Source organism: Morchella sextelata (genome assembly GCF_020137385.1).
Source record: "Morchella sextelata strain SCLS chromosome Unknown scls_22, whole genome shotgun sequence".
Classification (NCBI taxonomy): domain Eukaryota; kingdom Fungi; phylum Ascomycota; class Pezizomycetes; order Pezizales; family Morchellaceae; genus Morchella; species Morchella sextelata.
In genome coordinates, this window is record NW_025408637.1 from 838,765 (window position 1) to 860,423 (window position 21,659).

Sequence of the window (21,659 nt, forward strand, 5' to 3'; positions counted from 1 at the left end):
ATTGTCTATATAAACTCCCTCGCCCCGCGCTCAACAACAAGAACCATTCACATCAAACTCACTTATATCTGAAAACAACATACCTTTATCTTACACTTTTATACATATGAATATGTCCTCACAAAACCAAGAAACCCGCCTCGAGATTGAGATCTCCTGGGCACACCCTGCAACTAGTACCCTTCATGCAGAGATAGTCAATGCACTCCTAGACAGCGGAACAGAGGACTGGGTTATGCCCTGGAACTGTATCCATCGTCTCAAGATCCCAACCCAACCTCGACCTAAGCCTCTCATCATCAGACAGGCCGATGGTACCCCTATGCCTAACTCCGGAACCCACATCACTGAATCTCTTACCCTCCGCATCGGCAACCATCTAGACAGAGACATCGTCTGCGAGGTTGGCTCGTTTGCAGGAGAAGACCTCGTCATACCACATCGATGGCTTAAGGACCATCAACCTACCATACATTGGGGTCAGAATAAGGTCACCTTCGACAACATCTATTGTGAGATTAAGGGATGCTTCATGACCATGTATGATACATACGAAGAAGACCCAGAGGAGCTCGTCATCAGGCTGTTGAGGTCGTCAACCGAGACACAGATGATGATTGAGGAACACCCTTTCTGGGCAAGGGCATTGGTAAACGAGGCTCTCGTTGATGCTATACCAATGGAGTATCAGGACTTTGTCAACGTCTTCTCCAAGGAGGGAGCCGATCAACTACCTGATCATTCTGAATGGGACCACACCATTCCCCTTATGGAAGGAAAGCAGCCTCCATGGGGACCGATCTACGCACTCTCCCCAGTGGAACAGAAGGCACTCCGGGAGTACTTGGACGAAATGCTAGCCTCTGGCAAAATAGTCCCCTCCACTAGCCCGGCAGCAGCACCCATTCTGTTCGTTCGCAAGGCCAACGGGAAATTAAGGTTATGCGTAGACTTTCGTGGCTTAAACGCTATCACAGTCAAGAATCGCTATCCTCTCCCACTTATGACAGAATTGGCCGATGCGACGAAAGGAGCAGAGTTCTTCACCAAATTAGACCTGAAGAATGGCTACAATTTGATTAGAATCGCTGCTGGCGAGGAATGGAAAACAGCTTTCAGAACGAAATACGGCCACTTCGAATATAGGGTAATGCCTTTTGGCTTAACCAATGCACCAGCGTCGTTCCAGGTCATGGTTAATACCATATTCAAGGATCTCTTGGATCAAGGCGTAGTAGTCTACTTGGATGATATCCTAATATATTCAAAGGCTAGAGAAGAGCATACGACTCTTGTGCGAAAAGTATTGGAGCGACTGCAACAAAACCACCTATACGGGAACCTCGAGAAAACGGAATGGTACAAACAGGAGCTAGAATTCCTGGGATTTGTACTATCAGGAGAAGGAAACCAGGTCTCACCTAAAAAGGTGAAAGCAATCACAGAATGGTTGGCACCCACCAAGGTTAAGGAACTTCAATGTTTCCTCGGGTTCGCCAATTTCCTACGACGGTTTATCCACAGGTACTCCGAAATTTGTCGACCAATGACCGACCTCTTGAAGAAGGGTTCCGTATGGCGATGGAGCAGGGAACAGCAAAGTGCTTTTGATGAACTCAAGAAGAGATTCACATCTGACCCAATACTACGACACTATGACGAACACCGTGAAGCAATCATAGAAACTGATGCGAGTGACTGGGCCGAGGCTGCAGTACTCTCTCAGGTGTTCGAGGACGGTATTCTACACCCGGTAGCTTACCACTCTCGTAAGTTCAACGAGGCAGAGGTTAACTACGAGATCTATGACAAGGAGATGCTCGCTATAGTTTCTGCTCTCTTGACTTGGAGACATTGGCTGGAAGGAACGGACATTCCTATCCAGATACATTCGGATCATCAGAACCTACAGTATTTCACAACGACCAAGAAGTTGTCGAGAAGACAAGCCAGATGGGCCGAAAAGATAGCACCTTTTCGCTTCAGGATCCATTACCGCCCAGGCGAAAAGAACGGCAAGCCAGATGCACTCACAAGGCGCCCAGAGTTCGCTATGGAAGGGGGAGTGATGCGTGAACAACCCGTAAAACAGTTGCTCAGCGCAGAACAGTTTGTCAGAAAATCACGGACCAGTGTAGAAACTGGACCTGAAATTATCGGCAACCCCGAGGAAGGATGGACTCCGTTGGATCAGTGGTACGACATACCAGGTGTAGAGCTGCCTCAGCTACTACAAGACTGGTATGAACAGGACAGACAATGGGTTCGGAGAGTGTTCCGGGATGAACCTCTCCCTGATACAAACCTTGAAGTCTTCGGGTCAGAGGAAGCTGCTGCCGTAACAGCAGAGCTTACTACTGAATGGACGCCGGGATCGAATGAGGCCACCCACGATGGTCGTTGGGTAGTGCCAGGATACGCGGTCAAGCAAGTCATTGAGGATCATCATGACAGACCCGTAGCGGGGCATCTAGGAAGGGATAAAACCCTTGAGTTGATCGATAGGAACTACTGGTGGCCAGGAATGTCCACGGATGTAGCCAACTTTGTTAAGACTTGCGATGTATGCCAGAGAGCCAAGCAGCGTCGGAGACACTTATCACTCCCTCAACCCCTAGAGTTAGCCACCACCCCTTGGACTGATATCTCAATGGATTTCGTGGTAGAAATGCCAAAAGAGAAATCAGGATTCCGTAACGTATTGGTAGTCGTGGACCGTTTTACGAAAATGGCTCACTTCATTCCAATGACGGGAATCAATGCGGAACAGACCGCTAATGCATTCGTCAAAGATATCTGGCGTTTTCACGGACTTCCCAGGAGCATTGTCTCTGACAGGGGAACACAGTTCGTATCAGCATTCTGGACGGCGGTTACAGAACGATTTGGGATTCGTAGAAGACTCTCAACCTCGTTCCACCCGCAGACAGATGGTCAAACGGAAAAAACCAACCAGCACCTCGAATCCTACCTTCGAGCCTACACTGCAGGTACCGGGAAGAAATGGAAGGACCTGCTACCAATCTGCGAGTATGCCTATAACAATGCGAAACACTCGTCTACAGGACAATCGCCGTTCTATAGTAACTACGGTTTCCACCCACGAACGGATTGGCCAACAGATGTGGATATCGGTCGGCTGGACGTCAATGGAAACAACTACTTGGACGACCTTCTTCAAGCTCACGAGTCAGCGAGAGAAACGCTGCAGAAGACCTTTGACAGAATGGCGTCAAGACCAGGGCCAGCTGTTCAGCGGTTCACAATCGGTCAAAAGGTCTTGTTGGATACTCGGAACCTCGGGGGATACGACAAGTGGTCGGACAAGTTCACTGGACCCTTCGAAGTTGCCGCAGCTGTAGGAAATAGGGCTTATCGGTTGAACCTTCCGGTAGAATGGAAGGTTCACGACGTATTCCACGAGATGCTGCTACGACCTTATCGAGAGGACCAAAATCCAGGTAGACAACAGAATACACGGAAACGACTCGCAACACCCGATCCTCAAGAAGCGCTCTTAGATGAGAACTTCAAACCAAGTACGAGTACCCGACCCCATACGCGGAGTCAAGGGCCAGTCACCGACTCGAGACGACCTCCGAAGCGACAACGGACTGGGAAAGACTAGCTCGATACCTTTCCTACTCTATGACTTTTCCCACAGGGTTTTTATCATAGAGAGGTTTTAACGGTCGAGGGCGACGTCTAGGAAGGGGGAGTAGTGTTACAGGAATTACGAGCACTGCCCTAAGTCGAGGAAACAGGAAGAATAGTGAGTGAGGGGTGGTGATGCGGGTATGGTCGGGTAGCGGAAGAACAAGCATAGAAAGGTACCGAGGGGTGTGGGAGCACCGGGTGCAACAACACCAGTATTAGGCTATTGTGAGAACACGCTTACTATTGGGTGTCTCACCCGGAACGGAATAGAAGCGGGGTTAATGGCTGCAGGCCATTCTACTTAAGGAAGTAGCTCTAGGACAATGGTATGATACAGCTCGGTTACTGGCAATTGCAGGGTTCATGGTTACGTGTTAGAATTAGAATGGAGGAACGGGACTGTGCGGGTGCGCTTTTCTATCGGGGCTATCTTCAGGTTGATTGTCTTATTCTATTATCGTGGTATTAGTAGTATTAGAAAGCGAGCCTTGGCATAGGTTCCAACATGTATAAATAGGGTAGGATTCTGCTTCGTCTTAGTGGCATCATCAGTCACTCAGCGAGCGGAATCCGGTTTACAATATTACAAGTTTAAAAGCTACAGAATTATCGCTTAGCATTGGCATTTCCCCAAACAGCGGGGCAGAGCGTACTGCCTCTCTGCGTAGTTTGGACAGACTAGTCGGGGGGGTTGAGTATATGCATCGGGAGTGCATCAATGGCTATTACCCGGATACGTTCCACGGGGGTTCTGTTTTCCCCGGGTTGCTTTCCGTGCCAGGCCGTACGGCCAGTATAGATCTGTCTCACGCGCGCGCAGGCCCCGCAATGGGTATACCCGGGTAGAGAAAGGGCCTCGACCCGGCCCACCCAACCTGTCAGATCTGAGTACCCAACCCAACCCAACCCGTTGAATATTACCCGGGTAAAAGGTACTTTTTAACGGGTAGAGTTTTTGGTGTTAAGCATGAAATAATAGTCTAATTGAAGTACCTACTCTAAAAACCTTTATGTCAAATCGGTATTTTCCCAAGAATAATGTCTCATTTATAAGAAATAGTTGTAATTTCTCTACCCAAGATATAACTGAATCACCCGGGTAAAAAAATAACCTTATACCCAACCCACCCAGCAACAAAACACTCTCTACCCAACCCAACCCAACCCACCCACTCTTTACCCGGGTATACCCAAGTAACCCGCTACCCATTGCGGGGCCTGCGCGCGCGGGTGTACCTTACATGTCCACCGCCAAGATCATTGTTTCCAACGGTTGTAACCGGTTCTCATTTTCAACAAAACTGAACTGAACTGAATAAAAATGGCCGGCAACTGAACCACCCGAATAAGAACCGGTTTATACTGCAGAACGGTTCTGGGGTCTTGGCACTGGTATACCAGGAACTGAACACCAAAGGTCTTCAGGATCAGGGTCTCTTCCAAATAGGGTGTTCGTACTTTATATGAGGAGTTCCAACTTCATACAAAAGCGGTTTGGCCCAAGTAACAAACTGAACTGAACCAAATAGTGAAAAGGCAAAATGAACCGAACTGTTTTGTTGAACGGTTCTGGAAAACCAGTTTGAACTGACAAACTGAAGAACTATTGGAAACACTGGTCAAGATCGCCTGAGGCTCTTTGCTGACTTCGTCGAGTACTCAGCCTTCCGCTCTCACCGTCACCTGTGTGAGGCATGGGTGGGGGTGGGGTGGGTTGTGGTGGAAGGGTTAGGGTTCTTACAATCGCCGAGCTTTCACACTAGGGTTGGTGGGTGAGCGGATGCGGAGCTTGCAATTGACGAAGTACTACTTACGACTAGGCCCTAAGGTCTGTTGCTCATGTGGGCTGCAAGGGCTGATGGGCAATATCTGATTAGACGTGGTGTGGGTGTGAGAGGGGGGATAGAGTGCCAAGAGAATACGGCACGACATACAATAAGGGCTTTTTTTGTACGATATCGTGTCATGGATATAGGAGCATTCAGTCCACGCGTTAATGCATTTTTTTTCTCGCTCTTTATATTTACCGGTAATAGCGAGTTAGACAACTCCGTGAGGTAACGGGGGGGGGGGGGGGGGGAAAGGGGAACCCGAATAAGCATGCACCAACACAGAAACGCCATCGACTCTTGAGAAATGAGGTGGGTACCCTAGGCTGATTTAGTCAATGAATCCAGCGGTACATCGGTTTAATGGTATAAACCGGTTTGAGCGCTAATGATAATGGTATAGTTGATGCAGTTGTGACATTTTTACCCGATGGTTAAACTGGGACGAGACTCTATTCAAACCGGTTCAAACCGTATTACCGTTAAGGCACGGAATTAGCCAGATCCTAATCGCTATACATCACTCGAAATTAAGACCTCCTAGCTGCGACAGAAGAATGCACATGGTGGATCCAGTTAGGGGGGTTTGGCATAGGGGTTGGAGCAATGTAGGGGCCCGGAGATCTCCATATTGTTTGGCGAGACTATAAAGTACATTGATATGCTCAGCGTTTGCACCATGGTATATGTAGTACAAACCGTACAAAAATCTGGGGCATACGGTTGGTGCAGTTTGGGCTTTGAACTAAATGATAACGGTAGAGCTGATGCAGTTCTTCTTCACATACAAACCGGTTTGAACCATTGGATTCATTGGATTTAGTCGAGTACTGAGCCCTCTGCTCTCACCGTCACCTGCGTGAGATGTGGTGTGGAAGAGTAGGATAGAGGGGGTGCGGTGGTGGTGGTGGCGGTAGTGGAGGGTTAAAGATATTGCAATCGCCGAGTTTTCACCATAGGGTTAGTGGGTCAACGGATGCGAAGCTTGCAATTGACGAATTACTACTTATGGCCGGACCCTAAGGTCTGTTGCCGATGTGCGATCTGATTAGATGTGGGGTGGGTGTGAAGGGGGTGTTTGAGTGCCAAGACTTACCGTGCTGCTTTGGGGGGGTGGAGAAGAAGATCTACACCGCGGCTCGGAGTGGGGGAACCGTTGCCATTTCCTGGCGAGCTTTACGTTTGGGAGTATGGTGGCCCCAGGCAGGGGTGTGGTTGGATATGTGTGCTTGTGACGGTGTGTTTGGAGTGTGTGTGTGGTTTACGCTGGAGTCTGCCGGAATTCCCCGCGCCGTAGCCTGCAAGATCGGTATTTTTCCAAGAGATTTTGTAATTTAAACAAGATGGTTAGTCATGCGAGAGACCCAGAGAACTTATATATTAACCGCCTTGGGGTTAAAACTTAGGTTATTACTGAGGGTTAGGTGTTTACCGATCATGCCTAGAGAAACTCTCACCCGCGGCCATCCCCCTTTCTCCGCCACCGCGTCTCACATGTAAAAAGGGCAGTCACACGGTTGAATAGAAAGCCTAAGCATGTTATATCAGACGCACTCTGATGTCCATCTAAAGTTAGCGCCTTGAGAAAAACCAACATGACGGCGCGAGTTATCATGAGAAAGTAGCTGCACTGCAGGCGAAAAGAGGTCCCTCGTTGCGTAAGGTTCTTGAATGGACAGACAACTAAGAACTAACTCAACAGCGGCAGAAGGTAGAGATACGCCTAGTCAACCGAGGAGATATGCTTGCATGAACGCTTACTCGATCACGAAGTCATCGCCACCGGTTTCGGCGAGAGCATAATAATTCCAGGGACCCACAGAAGGATCGGTGTATGTTCGCAGAAGAAGAGTAAATGGTGCATTCGGGGACTGCAGAGCGCAACGGATATGCTCGGAATTGCGCAGAGCCATCATCCACATATCGAACATTAACTATTTCCAGACACCATCGCCTCTGCGAAAAAAAAGAAAAGAAAAAAGAAAAAGCTGCATTTCCATCTCGTTGGGTGTACCGAAAGATGTTCCCACCCCCTCCAGCTAGGACAACTCCATCTCCCAAGTTCTACCAAGCTACCAAATTAGAACCCCCGCAGATGTGACATCGCCCCATACTCTCTCGAAGCATATCTACCAAGACCCCCGGAGTCGGATTTTGCATCAGCTACGAAAATGTACTCCCGGCGCTGAATAGATCTAATGACTGGCGGCAAGGTGGCTTGATGCCATTTACAGCTGGGTAATATAGCTGATCCTCAATTCAATACATCGGGGGCGGCCAGCATCCACAAGGGCACAATCTGCGATTGACCTGTCCGCAAGAGTAAGATTTGAGAGAGACCAGCATGAGGAGATGTTAATACAGTCTCTCCTCCTTCCAACACGGGTACTATGTTTCCCACCCTCGCACTGGCACTTGTTCGTTCCGATCCCTCCCTCCCCCGCTGCTTCTATACTCCTTCGGACTCCCGGCTCTCACGGCTCACAGAAGCTCGCAACAAACTATCAATCGGGGGACTTTAGCGGCGCTCCGTGCTCTAGCCTGGACCTGGACCGGGTGTATCTCCGATTGGAATTCTAGAAAAGCTGCTGATAGGGAGAATTCATAGCGAGCGGGGTGGGTCGTCTGCTGTGTGCGCTGAGGGGGCTTAAGAGGGGGGATGGGAGGTGGCAGGAAAAGCTATTTGTTACCAGAACAGATTGAAAGTGCGGTAAAGGTGAGTGGACGAGCCTGGGGTACCCACCTGATACCTGAAGAATGAATGGTGTTGGTATGTCAGTGTTATTGGGGTGGCCTTTTTTTACTTTTTATGTCACAGCATGATATACTCGCTATTACCTGTAAATATTAAGCGCGTGCAAAAATAGATGCGTTACTGCTTTATATGTGTGTAATATGAACACGATACCATACAAAAACAAAGGTCCACCGTTGTGGTATGTCTTGGCGCTCAACCACCCCCCTCACACACCCACACCACATCTAATCAGATCGCACATGAGTACCAGACCTTAGGGTCTGGCCGTATGTAGTAATTCGTCAATTGCAAGCGTCGTATCCGCCGACGAACTAACCCTAATATGAAAGCTCAGTGATTATAGTAACCCAACGCTTCCACCAACCCACCACCCCCACCCTCACACAGGTGACGGTGAGAGCGGAGGGTCTCAGTACTCGACTGAAGTAGCCCGGGATACCCGCCTGATTTCCCAACAGCCAATAGTTTTAGGGTGTCAGCGCTTATTATGGCGCCCTTTTTCTTCTCACAGAAGGATCTACTCACTATTAACTGTAAATATAAAGGGCAAGCAAAAGCAAAAGAAATGCGTTACCACTTGATATATATGATACAAGCTGGTTCCGGCCTTTGTCTTGTGAACATAAAGAAACAAAAAATAAACAAGGTTGTCGCCAGGGGTATGCATTGCGCTACTAAAGAGATGCACCGTTGCTATATCAAAATCACAAAACAATCCCAAACCATACTGCAAAATGTCAGGGATAACGAATCGAACTGGACAGGGAATCCTGGGCTTCAAATTGGTCAAATGAAGGTTGAGACTCAATCCGATAGACCCAAAGCGTAACTCTTGGTCGTCTTGACCAACGGGTAAGTGGTATTCCAGCCCAGTCCGATTCGTTATTCCTGAGATTCTACGGTATACATCACAGAAACACTATAAGCACAGAATAATGAAACTCAATAACAAAAAGAAAGGGTAGGCTCCACCAAGTACATACCCTCCAACATAACGTTTCTCGAGTCAATACTAGTAGCTCGAAAACGAAAACATCTAAAACGCGGCCAATGAATTAAAAGATCTAAAATACATTGTGTATGCAGTATAGCGAGATACTAATTGGATGAAACTAAAATGCTCCTAATTTCATGACACGATACCGTACAGAAAAGCGCCAAGCCTACAAGCTTCTTGTATGTAAATATATGTCTTGGCACTCAATCACCCCCTTACACCTAATCAGATCGCCCACCACCACATGAGCAACAGACCTTAGGGTCTGGCCGTATGTGGTAGTTCGTCAATTGCAAGCGTCGCATCCGCTGACGAACTAACCCTAAAGTGAAAGCTCGTCCCCAAACCCTTTTTATATCACAGAATGATCTACTCGCGCTACCGGTACATACAAAGAGCGAGAGGTTACCGCTATGGTAGTCTCGTTCCAAGGCTCCGCCGTAATTTTGTAATTTTTGTAGTTTTTTGTCCTACGGAGTCTGGATATAAAGACCCAGAACCATGGCGAAAGGTACCTCTCAAGATATTTTTCTTCTCTAATTTAATGCTACAGTAAGATAGAACCCGCCCCCCACATGGACATGCCTGTTAAGGATACCGGCGCATCTTCAGTAGGGACCTCGAATAGTGATGGGCCGATGATCGGGCATCGGAAGTTCGGAACCCAATCCCGAGAGATTTCTGGACATAGAACACCAGTCCCAATATGTAGATCTTGAAATCAGAGATACAGACAGAAGATCTCTATAGGAATGCAGCATGAATACCTTATAGCCTATATTTTAATCCTGTGCTTGATCATACTTGAGAAAAATGGCGATTTGTTATCCCGACCCATCAGACTCCGGGGATCGAAGAACTTCCCGATACTCCCCGAACCTGGTCCCATTTCAACAACCAGAGATGCTACGATAATAATTTTTGTACCATTAGAGTTTCATTAGAACATTCTTACTTAAGAAAAAAAAAAAAAAAAGGGAGAAGCCGAACCTTTTGAATTTTCTTTGGGGAGGTTATGGACCAGACTGATCGAGCCAGGCTGCGCAGATTGATAAATTATAGCTGACTCTGGGGGAGCCTTGGTACGAGTTCTACCGCTATGTATAGAATGATCTAAATACTCGTATATCCACGATACAATACCGTACAGGCAAGCGCCAAGTTCACACCCTACTTGTACATACATATGTCGTGAGGTATGTCTTGGCACTCACCACCCCCCTCTCACACCCACACCACATCTAATCAGATCACCCACCACCACCACCACCACATGAGCAACCGACGTTAGGGTATGGCCGTAAGTAGTAGTTCGTCGATTGCAAGCGTCGCATCCGTTGACGAGCTAACCCTAGAGTGAAAGCTCGGTGATTGTAAGAACCCTAACCCTTCCATGACTACCACCACCACCACCACCACCACCACCACCACCACCACCACCACCACCACCACCACCATCACGCTCCCACCCAGCGCAGCACCATCCACTGATGTCACTACGGGCCAAGCCCACCGTGAAAAATGTGTTTTATGAAAAATCCCCATAATATTATTTCTAAACCAAAAACTAATTACTTTTTGCTGGCCAGGACGACCAGAAGGAAAAAGAAAAATCTGGGTAAAAAGTATTTTCCAACTCCTAGACTACGTGCTATGAGGGATCGGTAACGGAAAGGGGCAGGCAGGGGCAGGGCGGGAAAATGCAAAAATAGGCTAACGAATAAGAGAATGTGTAGACAGTGTAGTCCGAGTAGACTGGACTGCGAAGAGAACACCACTGACCGCGCCGGAACGACTATTCACCACCACGAAAATTACCTCCCACCGCCGCACCCCTGCCACCGCCCCTCACGCCCCCGCACCCCACGCCCTCAGTAACGCCACCCCCCAACCACCCCGCCCCTATTGCCACACTCACCGGCATGTGCCCCTCGCCATCCACATCCCCCACCGCTGCGCCCATCGCTAAAAGATACCCCACGATCATCTCGTCGCCATAGTAGCACGCTGAGTGTAACAGGCTTCTGTCGTGCGTCAGCATTATTAGCACTGGGGGGAAGAAGCCAGAATGAGTGAGGACTTGCTGTTCCATGACGCTCTTGACCAACATTAGCGCCCCCGAACAGCAACATCTCAACGGATGGTAGGTGCTGCGTGTGGACGGCGTAGGAGAGGGGTTTGCCGTGGGTTGGGTGGTTTGTGTTTGGGCTGTAGACCTGCGCAAGGAGTGCGGTGAGTGTCTGGGTTGCGCGGGAGGCGATCGCTGCGTGAGGGGGGGTAAGGGTCGGAGAGAACGGGGGAATATGTGGGGGGACTGGTGAAAAGGGGAAAAGGGGGGTAAAGAGGTAGTAGTCGTAGTAGTAGTAGAAGTAGGGGGTGGTTGCGGGGGTCGCGGTGGGTATGCAGTTGTAGTTGTAGGTGTAGCAAGGCGCGGCAGAAGGTGGAGGTGTGGAGCCGGGGGTGGGGCGTAGTTGTAGTATGGCGGCGCGCAGTTCGCCGGGGGTAGTGCTGTGCTGGTACTGGTTGCGGTGGGCTGGCATGTATATGCGCCGCTGGTGGTCGACGTGGTGGAGCACGTGATGCTCGAGCTCCAGGCCACCGTACCAGCACTGTCAAGCGAAGATACCGAGGCGCTCTACCGCTTAAGCGCTTTAATGATTCTCCGCGTCACCTTCTTGCAGCCGGCGTGCTCAGCCCTACACACTCCCTAAGCTGCACAGTCCTCTCCACGCTTCATGGAACAGGGGAAGAGACTCAACCTCGTCAAGAAATTTAGACACAGCAGCAGCCTAAGCTTATGGCAGCCCAGCCTGCCCACCAGCGCCGTCAGCGTGCTCTCAGCACTCGCATACCTCACGCGCTCCCAGAAGCGGGCGCCTCCGCCGGCGGTCATTCTAGCGAGCTCGCTTTGCAGGTCGGTGAGCGTGCAGCGGGCGGCGGAGAGGGCGGCGGAGAGATGCGTGTCCGAGGAGCCAAGGGAGGGGAGGTTGAGGGTGGGGTGGTGGCGAGGATGTGTGTGAAGGTGGAGACCTCGCTGGTGAGGAACGTGATTGCCGCGGGGTCTTGGTGCGCGGAATTGACGAAGCGGGTGACGGGTTAGTGATTTCCGTGGCGACTAAGATGAGGCCGGCGATGGAGGCGGCGAATTCCATGATTTTCGTTGGTTGGAGAGGGGGGGGGGTTGGTGGAAAGTGCTGAAGCAGCGCAGACTCGCTAACTTCTAACTGTCAGTTTATGCAAGGACACGCAAAGAAGAAGGGCGCAGATGAGACAGCTCTACCTTTCCAAAGCAAAGCACTGGTTCTTATTCCACTCTTTGTAGAATGATAGTTATCCTAGGATCCCCGACCTCGCTTAAGAGCATCGTTGATGGCTAGAAGCTTGTTTGGAAGCGACCGTAGTCAAGGCTGCCAAATATCGTCACCGCAGACGCCACGGCGAATATGAGTGGTCGAACTGGAATTTGTGGTGTGACCGAAGACCTCCGGTAAGCCACCGCTGTGGCAACGGTAGTATGGCGGTGTCTGTTTGCTGAAATGACTTCAATACTCAACTAAGGGCGTACCGGAACGCCGACAGAGTGTTCTGCTTTCCCGCACCTTTCCCGTGATCTTCACCGCTGGGAATTGAGTTCTCATCAATTTCCACAATTTGCAAAAGCTGTATTTGTAGCCCAGACATATATTCCAGCCGGATACTACTAGATATTCCATTACTGCGCGCCAAATCTTCCGATTCTCTCATATAAGGAGTTACCCGAGTGAGATTCGGTGACGCACCCCCGCCGGACGCGAGCTATTGGTGTTTAAGACCTATTTATCGGCTGTTTGCTTAGATGCAGGAAGGAAGAGTGATGATAGTTATATCAAGTGGGCTGCTGCGCCGTAGTTTTATAGGCTCTCGGAAACCTAACACATGTGCTCAACCGAGTCCTCCTGAAACGTGTTAAAACATCTACATATCTATTCGTATACCCCGCACCACACCGCGCGACCGCTGGATTGCAATCCATGCTTGTGAATTCCTCATGCGCGCACATTAGGGGATCTTGAGTGCACGACTTGTGCTCTTGTGATCCTCGCTGCGGTCTCTTCCGCTTCCCTCCTTTGCCGAGCTGTGTCAATTCTCTTATTGTCACTGGAGAGTAGCGTCGGTAGGTATATAGTGGGTACTAAACCCGCCGCCGCCAAAAAGCCGATGGGACGCTGGGTCAATGCAATGCTTGTGTCCGTTGAGTTTCCTTAAACTCCTCTTTCTTCAGGGAACAAGGTTGTGAGGAGAGGGGAGAGGAAGTCAGTATTCATGAACTAAAAAAGTAGCCATAATACCGCACATACTTCCAACGTTCACTGACCAATCAATACATCAACCCCGCAATCCCACCTCCTGCCGGATCACTTTACCTCTTTCTTACCTACCACCAACCCCCGCAAGGCCACCTCCGGCGTTTCCACACCAAGCTTCCGCCATGACACAACGTGTCCTTTCGGGTCTCAGGAGCAGAGATAGTGTACTTCTGAGACATCCTTGGAGCGCGCGGTCGTAATGTGGCCTCATTAAAGCTTGGCAGCTTCACCGGTGAGAGGAGTTGGCGAGTGATATATGAAGACCAATACGAACTAACCCTAACCTTACCTGGTTTTCCGCATCGACTACGTCTCAGGAGCTCATTACCCACCATCCCTGCGTATAAAGGTTCGGAGGATCAGAGGACCAGGTACCTTATATTGTGTTTTGATGCCTTTGCTGCTCTCGTTGAGGTGGATTGAGAGTTAGCCTTGAATGGCGGCTTATCCGTAGTTTGGCTGGTTTAGTAAGATAGTCCACGAGCGTAGGAAAATTAGTCTATCGTATAAGAATACTACCTTATAGTGTAGAGAAGCGCACAAGACGAGTCAGATCTATGCAATTGTAGGACGAAATATTAAATATCGAGAAAGACGAAAAACGACGACAAGTGCGCTCAGAAAAAGGTAGTTTACACTAGTCGGGATTTACTATTGATTCAAGTCCCGTCATCTGGCCGCCATGGCGTCGGATTAGTGGGTCGAAGAAAGCAACTTTCGATCGCGAGTTGGTACAACCAGCTGCGTCATCCCGCTTCGGGTAGATCCGTACCTGCATACCACCCATGACCCACTGATCCCTGCTCGGTACCTGCATGACGCTAACGGCAGCTGCCGGGGGCTACTGAGAGTAACAGGCATCGCCTAAGATATGACGTATGTGTGGAGGTCTTATTTCGCACCATCATGTCTACCGCCAAAACTCGAAAAATTGGCTATCTCTGTCCACGGATTACCACTTGAGTGATTGGTTGAATGGCATCAATCTGCACCAGAAGTTTCTTGTACAAGTAATTTTTATCTAGCCAATTTTTCGAGTTATGGCGGCATTCTGCTTTTAATTAACGACAACTTTCAATTTGAGAGGCGAGATAACACTTGGCCACCAGTGGTTGCTTACGCTGAGCGCGCTCTGTATAAATCAGAAACCATTATTCGAACGCAGTACTTGGAGATGGTCCCAAAACCAGCGCATCACGGGGATACGGTCTGGTTTACACGTGCTCACCGTTGAAAATGATTCGAAATGCAGTGCCTACTTCATAGCCAGCGTATTTAGTGAGGGAATCCTCTTGCAACTTGTCTATCATCTATCTCATGCCCAGCGTACTTCTAATTGGCTCTTGAGCAGGTAGTATCAAGGTTGGCGCTATTCTGACCTCCTCGTCAACAAATCCCAGCCATCAATATTTTTGGCTGGGACAACCCGTTGATCAATGAGACCGTATTGATCACTAGGGCCCCAGTAATCAATACAAGCCAAATTCGTGGATCAGTGGGGCCCTAGCCACCACCGGATACCATGTTCCTTAACCATTTGGACACCATTCACCGACTCGTTTAGCCATACCTCAAGTATAGGGCAACAAGACTTAGCTGCCACTCCCCACCTAATCAAAAAACCCACAGAAGAGACTCCCGGTGAAACATCACGGGATGAAATGTGTACTATCGCTTCCTGCGTGAATACAAAATGTCTTATCATCTCTTATGAACAGGATTATGAGTTTGACTGTAACCCGATTTATACACCTCGTATCTCTGACTGACAGGTTCGACTGGCTGACAGGTTCGACGTTAGAAGTATATCTTGAAGCCGTACCAGTGATCAACGTTGACCACTGGGGCCCCACTTGTCAATACTGTCCCACTCACCAATTTCCTATCTCAGTAGTTAACGTTTAGTGAGAGGGACGTACTAGGAATCAAGGTTAGTGGGGAGGGTACGTTGGCCAGGAGATTAGAACAGTGCCAAGACCTGAGGCTGGATACTCAACAGGTGGCGTATGTCATCATCGCCCGCCTTATACTTTCGAAATGGACACTGATCGTTCATCACCCGGCATTGTCTAACTAGACTACCACCTGTTGACCTGGACGGGGGGGAAAATTGGAAACCACAGGAAAGGTCTAGCAGTCTGAGAAATACTATCCCCGCTCATGGTTGGCGGCAGTGCGGGGATATCGGAGGGGATCGGGGGGATCGGATGGTGTAAAGAGTCGCTTTGAAGAGTTCTGCAACATGCTCCCTGTGACTCTCTACCTTCCGTTTCCAAACCTTTGCAAGACTATTTGCTACAAGCATTTTCCGGCCTTTGGCCGGAGTAGGAACTGTTATGGCTTAAACTATATCAGTTTACCAACGCTTAAGATCACTGAAACCCCAAAATGCCCTATGCACATATCTGATATACTATTTAGTTGACTCAAGGTATGTTGGAACCAATATCTACTGGCTGACTCAAACATATTTGATAGAATATCTACTAACTCCAACATATTTGATAGAATATCTACTTACTAACAAACATATTTGATAGAGAAAAAGAAAATCCCTCAAACCTGGCCAATCAAAACCTTTAAATAACACATTGCATATCGGTATATCTATATACTTATTAGATATATCGGGAAATTTGTTTCTCAATTGTATAGTAATTTTGAGTATGTAAATATATTAGTAAAGTTGTAGCTAGGGAAATTGGACTACTTTACCAACGATTTTACCAACGATCTTACCAAAAATATACCAGACAAGTGTACCCCTAGCAGCAAGGGAATAAGCTTCGGTAGCTTTAGTACTTCTGATCGCATTCGGAGCTTCAGTTGCTTCATTTGACAAAACTATCCAATATAATGACTAAGGAAATCACACAACGGCAGGAGTTATAAAGTCAGAAATACCTCTATATTCGAATTGAACAACGCATTTTCTAAATTTAAATTGTATCCCCCAAATGTCACAAGCCCATTAATATAGGAGAGCATCTGGTGATCCTATTGATATATTCAGATTCAGATATCCATTATCTCAAGATTCTGGTGAGTACTTAATCGGAAAAAAAATATTTTCTGTTGGAAATAGAAAAGGGTTCGGAAGTGGCAAAGTAATAAGCAAAGTCGTAGGTAAAAGGTATTACAGGTTGTAAAGTCGTAAGTAAAACTATCCACGGATATATTCACACAAGACATCGTCTATAAATGTGCTTTATCGTCTCATCTTATGCCTTTTATTATTCTACTTGTATGGCAAAAGATATAATTGATGCATTTACCGGGCTATTAGAGGGTGTTACACTAGATTTAGGACTATTTATAGACTAGAACTGCTAGACTTCTTATAAACAATCCTCACCTGTGTTCATCTGTTTTGACCCAATCGAACTGAACGCCACACAACGCGCTCAAAGAGACTGGAAAAACCTTCTTCAGAAGTTAGGATTGGAATTTGGAAAGAATATCTATAGTTACCTTCTCTTGTCTGGTATGTGATAAATTACTCCGGAGCTCCCACAATTCAGATCAGTATCCAAGGAACTAATATTCAGTTCTTCCTTTTTCTTTTCGGTCGACGAGCTTCACTGTCATGAACTGATCCACATGTGTCTCGAAGCGAGGTCAGGCATAGTCGCGACCTGCACCTGCTATTCCCGAGAATCGACATCGAGCTGTACAGAGATCTGTTTGGGGAAATGCCAATGCTAAGCGGTAATTCTGTAGCTTTTAAACTTGTAATATTGTAAACCGGATTCCGCTCGCTGAGTGACTGATGATGCCACTAAGACGAGGCAGAACCCTCCCTATTTATACATATTGGAACCTATGCCAAGGCCTGCTTTCTAATACTAAAGAGATAACGATAATAGAATAAGATAATCAACCCGAAGATAACCCCAGTAGAAAGGCACCCCCGCATAGTTCCGTTCCTCCATTCTAATTCCGACACGTAACCATAAACCCCGCAATTGCCAGTAACCGAGCTGTATCATGCTATTGTCCTAGAGCTACTTCCCTAAGTAGAATGGCCTGCAGCCATAAGCCCCGCTTCTATTCCGTTCCGGGTGAGACACCCAATAGTAAGCGTGCCCTCACAACAGCCTAATACTAGTGTGGTTGCACCCGGTGCCCCCACACCCCTCGGTACCTTTCTATGCTTATTCCCTCGTTACCCGACCGTACTCACATCACAACCCATCACTCATATTATCCTTATTTCTTAACTTAGGAGTAGTGTTCGTGTTTCCTGTAACACTACTCCCCTTTCCTAGACGTCGCCCTCGACCGTTAAAACCTCTCTATGATAAAAACCCTGTGGGAAAAGTCATAGAGTAGGAAAGGTATCGAGCTAGTCTTCCCTAGTCCGTTGTCGTTTCGGAGGCCGAGTCGAGTCGATTACTGGCCCTTGACTCCGTGTATGGGGCCGAGTATTCATGGTTGGTTTGAAGTTCTCATCTAAGAGCGCTTCTTGAGGATCGGGTGTTGCGAGTCGTTTTCGTGTGTTCTGTTGCCTGCCAGGGTTGGGATCCTCTCGATAAGGTCGCAACAACATCTCGTGGAACACGTCATGAACCTTCCATTCTACCGGAAGATTCAACCTATAAGCCCGGTTTCCTACAGCCGCGGCGACCTCGAAGGGGCCTGTGAACTTGTCCGACCATTTATTGTAACCGCCGAGGTTCCGAGTATCCAGCAAAACCTTTTGACCGATTGTGAATCGCTGAGCTGCTGCCCCTGGCCTTGACGCCATCCTGTCAAATGTCTTCTGCAGCGTGTCTCTCGCTGACTCATGGGCTAGGGGAAGGTCTTTCAGGTAGGTGCTTCCCTTGGCATCCAGCTGTCCGATTTTCGCATCCGTTGGCCAATCTGTTCGTGGGTGGAAACCATAGTTACAGTAGAACGGCGATTGTCCTGTCGACGAGTGCTTCGCATTATTATATGCATACTCGCAAATCGGTAGTAGGTCCTTCCATTTCTTTCCTGTTCCGGCGGTATAGGCCCGGATGTAGGACTCGAGGTGCTGGTTGGTCTTTTCTGTTTGTCCATCCGTCTGTGGGTGGAACGACGTCGAGAGTCTTCTACGAATCCCTAGTCGTTCTGTGACCGCAGCCCAGAATGCCGAAACGAACTGTGTTCCCCTGTCAGAGACAATGCTCCTAGGAAGTCCGTGAAAACGCCAAATATCCTTGACAAAGGCGTTAGCGGTCTGTTCCGCGTTGATTCCCGTCATTGGAATGAAGTGAGCCATTTTCGTAAAACGGTCCACGACTACCAATACGTTACGGAATCCTGATTTCTCCTTTGGCATTTCTACTACGAAATCCATTGAGATATCAGTCCAAGGTGTAGTGGCTAACTCTAGGGGTTGAGGGAGTGACAAGTGTCTCCGACGTTGCTTGGCTCTCTGGCACACATCGCAAGTCTTGACGAAGTTGGCTACATCCGTGGACATTCCTGGCCACCAGTAGTTCCTATCGATCAACTCAAGGGTTTTATCCCTTCCTAGATGCCCCGCTACGGGTCTGTCATGATGATCCTCAATGACTTGTCTGACCGCGTATCCTGGCACTACCCAACGACCGTCGTGGGTGGCCTCATTCGATCCCGGGGTCCATTCAGTGGCAAGCTCCGTTATTACGGCATCAGCTTCCTCTGTCCCGAAGACTTCAAGGTTTGCGTCAGGGAGAGGTTCATCCCGGAACACTCTCCGAACCCATTGTCTGTCCTGTTCATACCAGTCTTGTAGTGGCTGAGGCAGCTCAGTACCTGGTATGTCGTACCACTGATCCAACGGAGTCCATCCTTCTTCGGGGTTGCCAATGATTTCAGGGCCAGTTTCTACACTGGTCCGTGATTTCCTGACAAATTGTTCTGCGCTGAGCAACTGTTTCACGGGTTGTTCTCGCATTACTCCCCCTTCCATAGCGAACTCTGGGCGCCTTGTAAGTGCATCTGGCTTGCCGTTCTTTTCCACTGGTCGGTAATGAATCCTGAAGCGAAAAGGTGCTATCTTTTCGGCCCATCTGGCTTGTCTTCTCGACAACTTCTTGGTCGTTGTGAAGTACTATAGGTTCTGATGATCCGAATGTATCTGGATAGGAATATCCGTTCCTTCCAGCCAATGTCTCCAAGTCAAGAGAGCAGAAACTATAGCGAGCATCTCCTTGTCATAGATCTCGTAGTTTACCTCTGCCTTGTTGAACTTGCGAGAGTGGTAAGCTACCGGGTGTAGAATACTGTCCTCGAACACCTGAGAGAGTACTGCGGCCTCAGCCCAGTCACTCGCGTCAGTTTCTATGATCGCTTCACGGTGTTCGTCATAGTGTCGTAGTATTGGAGCAGACGTAAATTTCTCCTTGAGTTCGTCGAAAGCGCTTTGCTGTTCACTGCTCCATCGCCATACGGAACCTTTCTTCAGGAGATCGGTCATTGGTCGGCAAACTTCGGAGTACCTGTGGATGAACCGTCGTAGGAAGTTGGCGAATCCAAGGAAACATTGAAGTTCCTTGACCTTGGTGGGTGGTAACCATTCCGTGATTGCCTTTACCTTCTTAGGCGAGACCTGGTTCCCTTTCCCTGATAGTACGAATCCCAGGAATTCTACCTCCTGTTTGTGCCATTCCGTTTTCTCGAGGTTCCCGTATAGATGGTTTTGCTGCAGTCGTTCCAATACCTTTCTCACAAGAGTCGTATGCTCTTCCTTAGTCTTTGAATATATTAGAATATCATCCAAGTAGACTACTACGCTTTGATCTAGAAGATCCTTGAATATGGTATTAACCATGACCTGGAACGACGCTGGTGCATTGGTTAAGCCAAAAGGCATTACCCTATATTCGAAGTGGCCGTACTTCGTTCTGAAAGCTGTTTTCCATTCCTCGCCAGCAGCAATCCTAATCAAGTTATAGCCATTTTTCAGGTCTATCTGGGTGAAGAACTCTGCTCCTTTCGTCGAATCGGCCAACTCTGTCATGAGTGGAAGGGGGTAGCGATTCTTGACCGTGATAGCATTTAAGCCACGAAAGTCTACGCACAACCTCAGTTTTCCATTGGCTTTCTTCACGAACAGGATCGGTGCTGCCGCCGGGCTGGTGGAGGGGACTATTTTGCCAGAGGCTAGCATTTCGTCCAGGTACTCCCGGAGTGCCTTTTGTTCCACTGGGGAGAGCGCATAGATCGGTCCCCATGGAGGCTGCTTTCCTTCCATAAGGGGAATGGTATGGTCCCATTCAGAGTGATCAGGTAGTCGATCAGCTCCCTCCTTAGAGAAGACATCGATGAAGTCCTCGTACTCCATCGGCATAGCACTAGCGAGAGCCTCGCCTACCAATGCTCTTGCCCAGAAGGGGTGTTGCTCGATCATCATCTGTGTCTCGGGTGATGACCTCAACAGCCTGATGACCAGCTCTTCTGGGTCTTCTTCGTATATATCATACATGGTCCTAAAGCATCCCTTCACTTGACAATTGATGTTGTCGAAGGTGACCTTGTTCTGACCCCAATGTATGGTAGGTTGATGCTCCTTGAGCCATCGATGTGGTATGACGAGGTCTTCTCCTGCGAATGAGCCAACCTCACAGACGATGTCTCTGTCTAGATGGTTGTCGACGCGGAGGGTAAGAGATTTGGTGATGTGAGTGCCGGAGTTAGGCATCGGGGTGCCGTCAGCCTGTCTGATGATGAGGGGCTTGGGTCGAGGTTGAGTCGGGATTTTTAGACGATGGACACAGTTCCAGGACATAACCCAGTCCTCTGTTCCGCTGTCTAGGAGTGCGTTGACTGTTTCTGCATGTTGGGTACTAGTTGCGGGGTGGTTCCAAGAGATCTCAATCTCAAGGCGGGTTTCTTGATGATGTGAAGACATGTTCGTATGTTAAAAAAGTGTAAGGTAAGATAGATTGTTCTTGGGTATGAGTGGGTTGATGTTGATAGTTCTTGTTCTGAGCGCGGGGTGAGGTGGTTTATATAGGAAATTCACGCGTTGATGAAGATCATGGTACCACGCTTACGCCCCAGACATTTTGGGGTGTAACCCCATCCTCAGAGTGTGTGTAAGAGAATTGAATTTGCGCGAA

The 21,659-nt window shown here is 48.5% G+C and overlaps 5 protein-coding genes across 5 annotated transcripts; 1 reads left to right on the plus strand and 4 right to left on the minus strand.

Moving 5' to 3' along the window:
* Positions 1-112: 112 nt before the first annotated feature.
* H6S33_007127 (uncharacterized protein) lies at positions 113-3,628 on the plus strand (the record flags this gene model as incomplete). The annotated part of the gene is made up of 1 exon (XM_044838474.1): positions 113-3,628. The coding sequence occupies one exon, from the start codon at positions 113-115 to the stop codon at positions 3,626-3,628; it is 3,516 nt and encodes a 1,171-aa protein (XP_044689291.1).
* Positions 3,629-11,036: 7,408 nt separating this feature from the next.
* On the minus strand, positions 11,037-11,781 carry H6S33_007128 (uncharacterized protein; the record flags this gene model as incomplete). The annotated part of the gene is made up of 2 exons (XM_044838475.1): positions 11,037-11,265; positions 11,372-11,781. 2 exons carry the CDS (start codon positions 11,779-11,781, stop codon positions 11,037-11,039), a joined length of 639 nt encoding a protein of 212 aa, XP_044689292.1.
* Positions 11,782-11,948: 167 nt separating this feature from the next.
* On the minus strand, positions 11,949-12,985 carry H6S33_007129 (uncharacterized protein; the record flags this gene model as incomplete). The annotated part of the gene is made up of 2 exons (XM_044838477.1): positions 11,949-12,303; positions 12,807-12,985. The coding sequence occupies 2 exons, from the start codon at positions 12,983-12,985 to the stop codon at positions 11,949-11,951; spliced, it is 534 nt and encodes a 177-aa protein (XP_044689293.1).
* A 4,947-nt stretch (positions 12,986-17,932) lies between these two features.
* On the minus strand, positions 17,933-19,507 carry H6S33_007130 (uncharacterized protein; the record flags this gene model as incomplete). Its single annotated transcript, XM_044838478.1, has 1 exon — positions 17,933-19,507. One exon carries the CDS (start codon positions 19,505-19,507, stop codon positions 17,933-17,935), a length of 1,575 nt encoding a protein of 524 aa, XP_044689294.1.
* A 141-nt stretch (positions 19,508-19,648) lies between these two features.
* On the minus strand, positions 19,649-21,448 carry H6S33_007131 (uncharacterized protein; the record flags this gene model as incomplete). The annotated part of the gene is made up of 1 exon (XM_044838479.1): positions 19,649-21,448. The coding sequence occupies one exon, from the start codon at positions 21,446-21,448 to the stop codon at positions 19,649-19,651; it is 1,800 nt and encodes a 599-aa protein (XP_044689295.1).
* Positions 21,449-21,659: the final 211 nt, after the last annotated feature.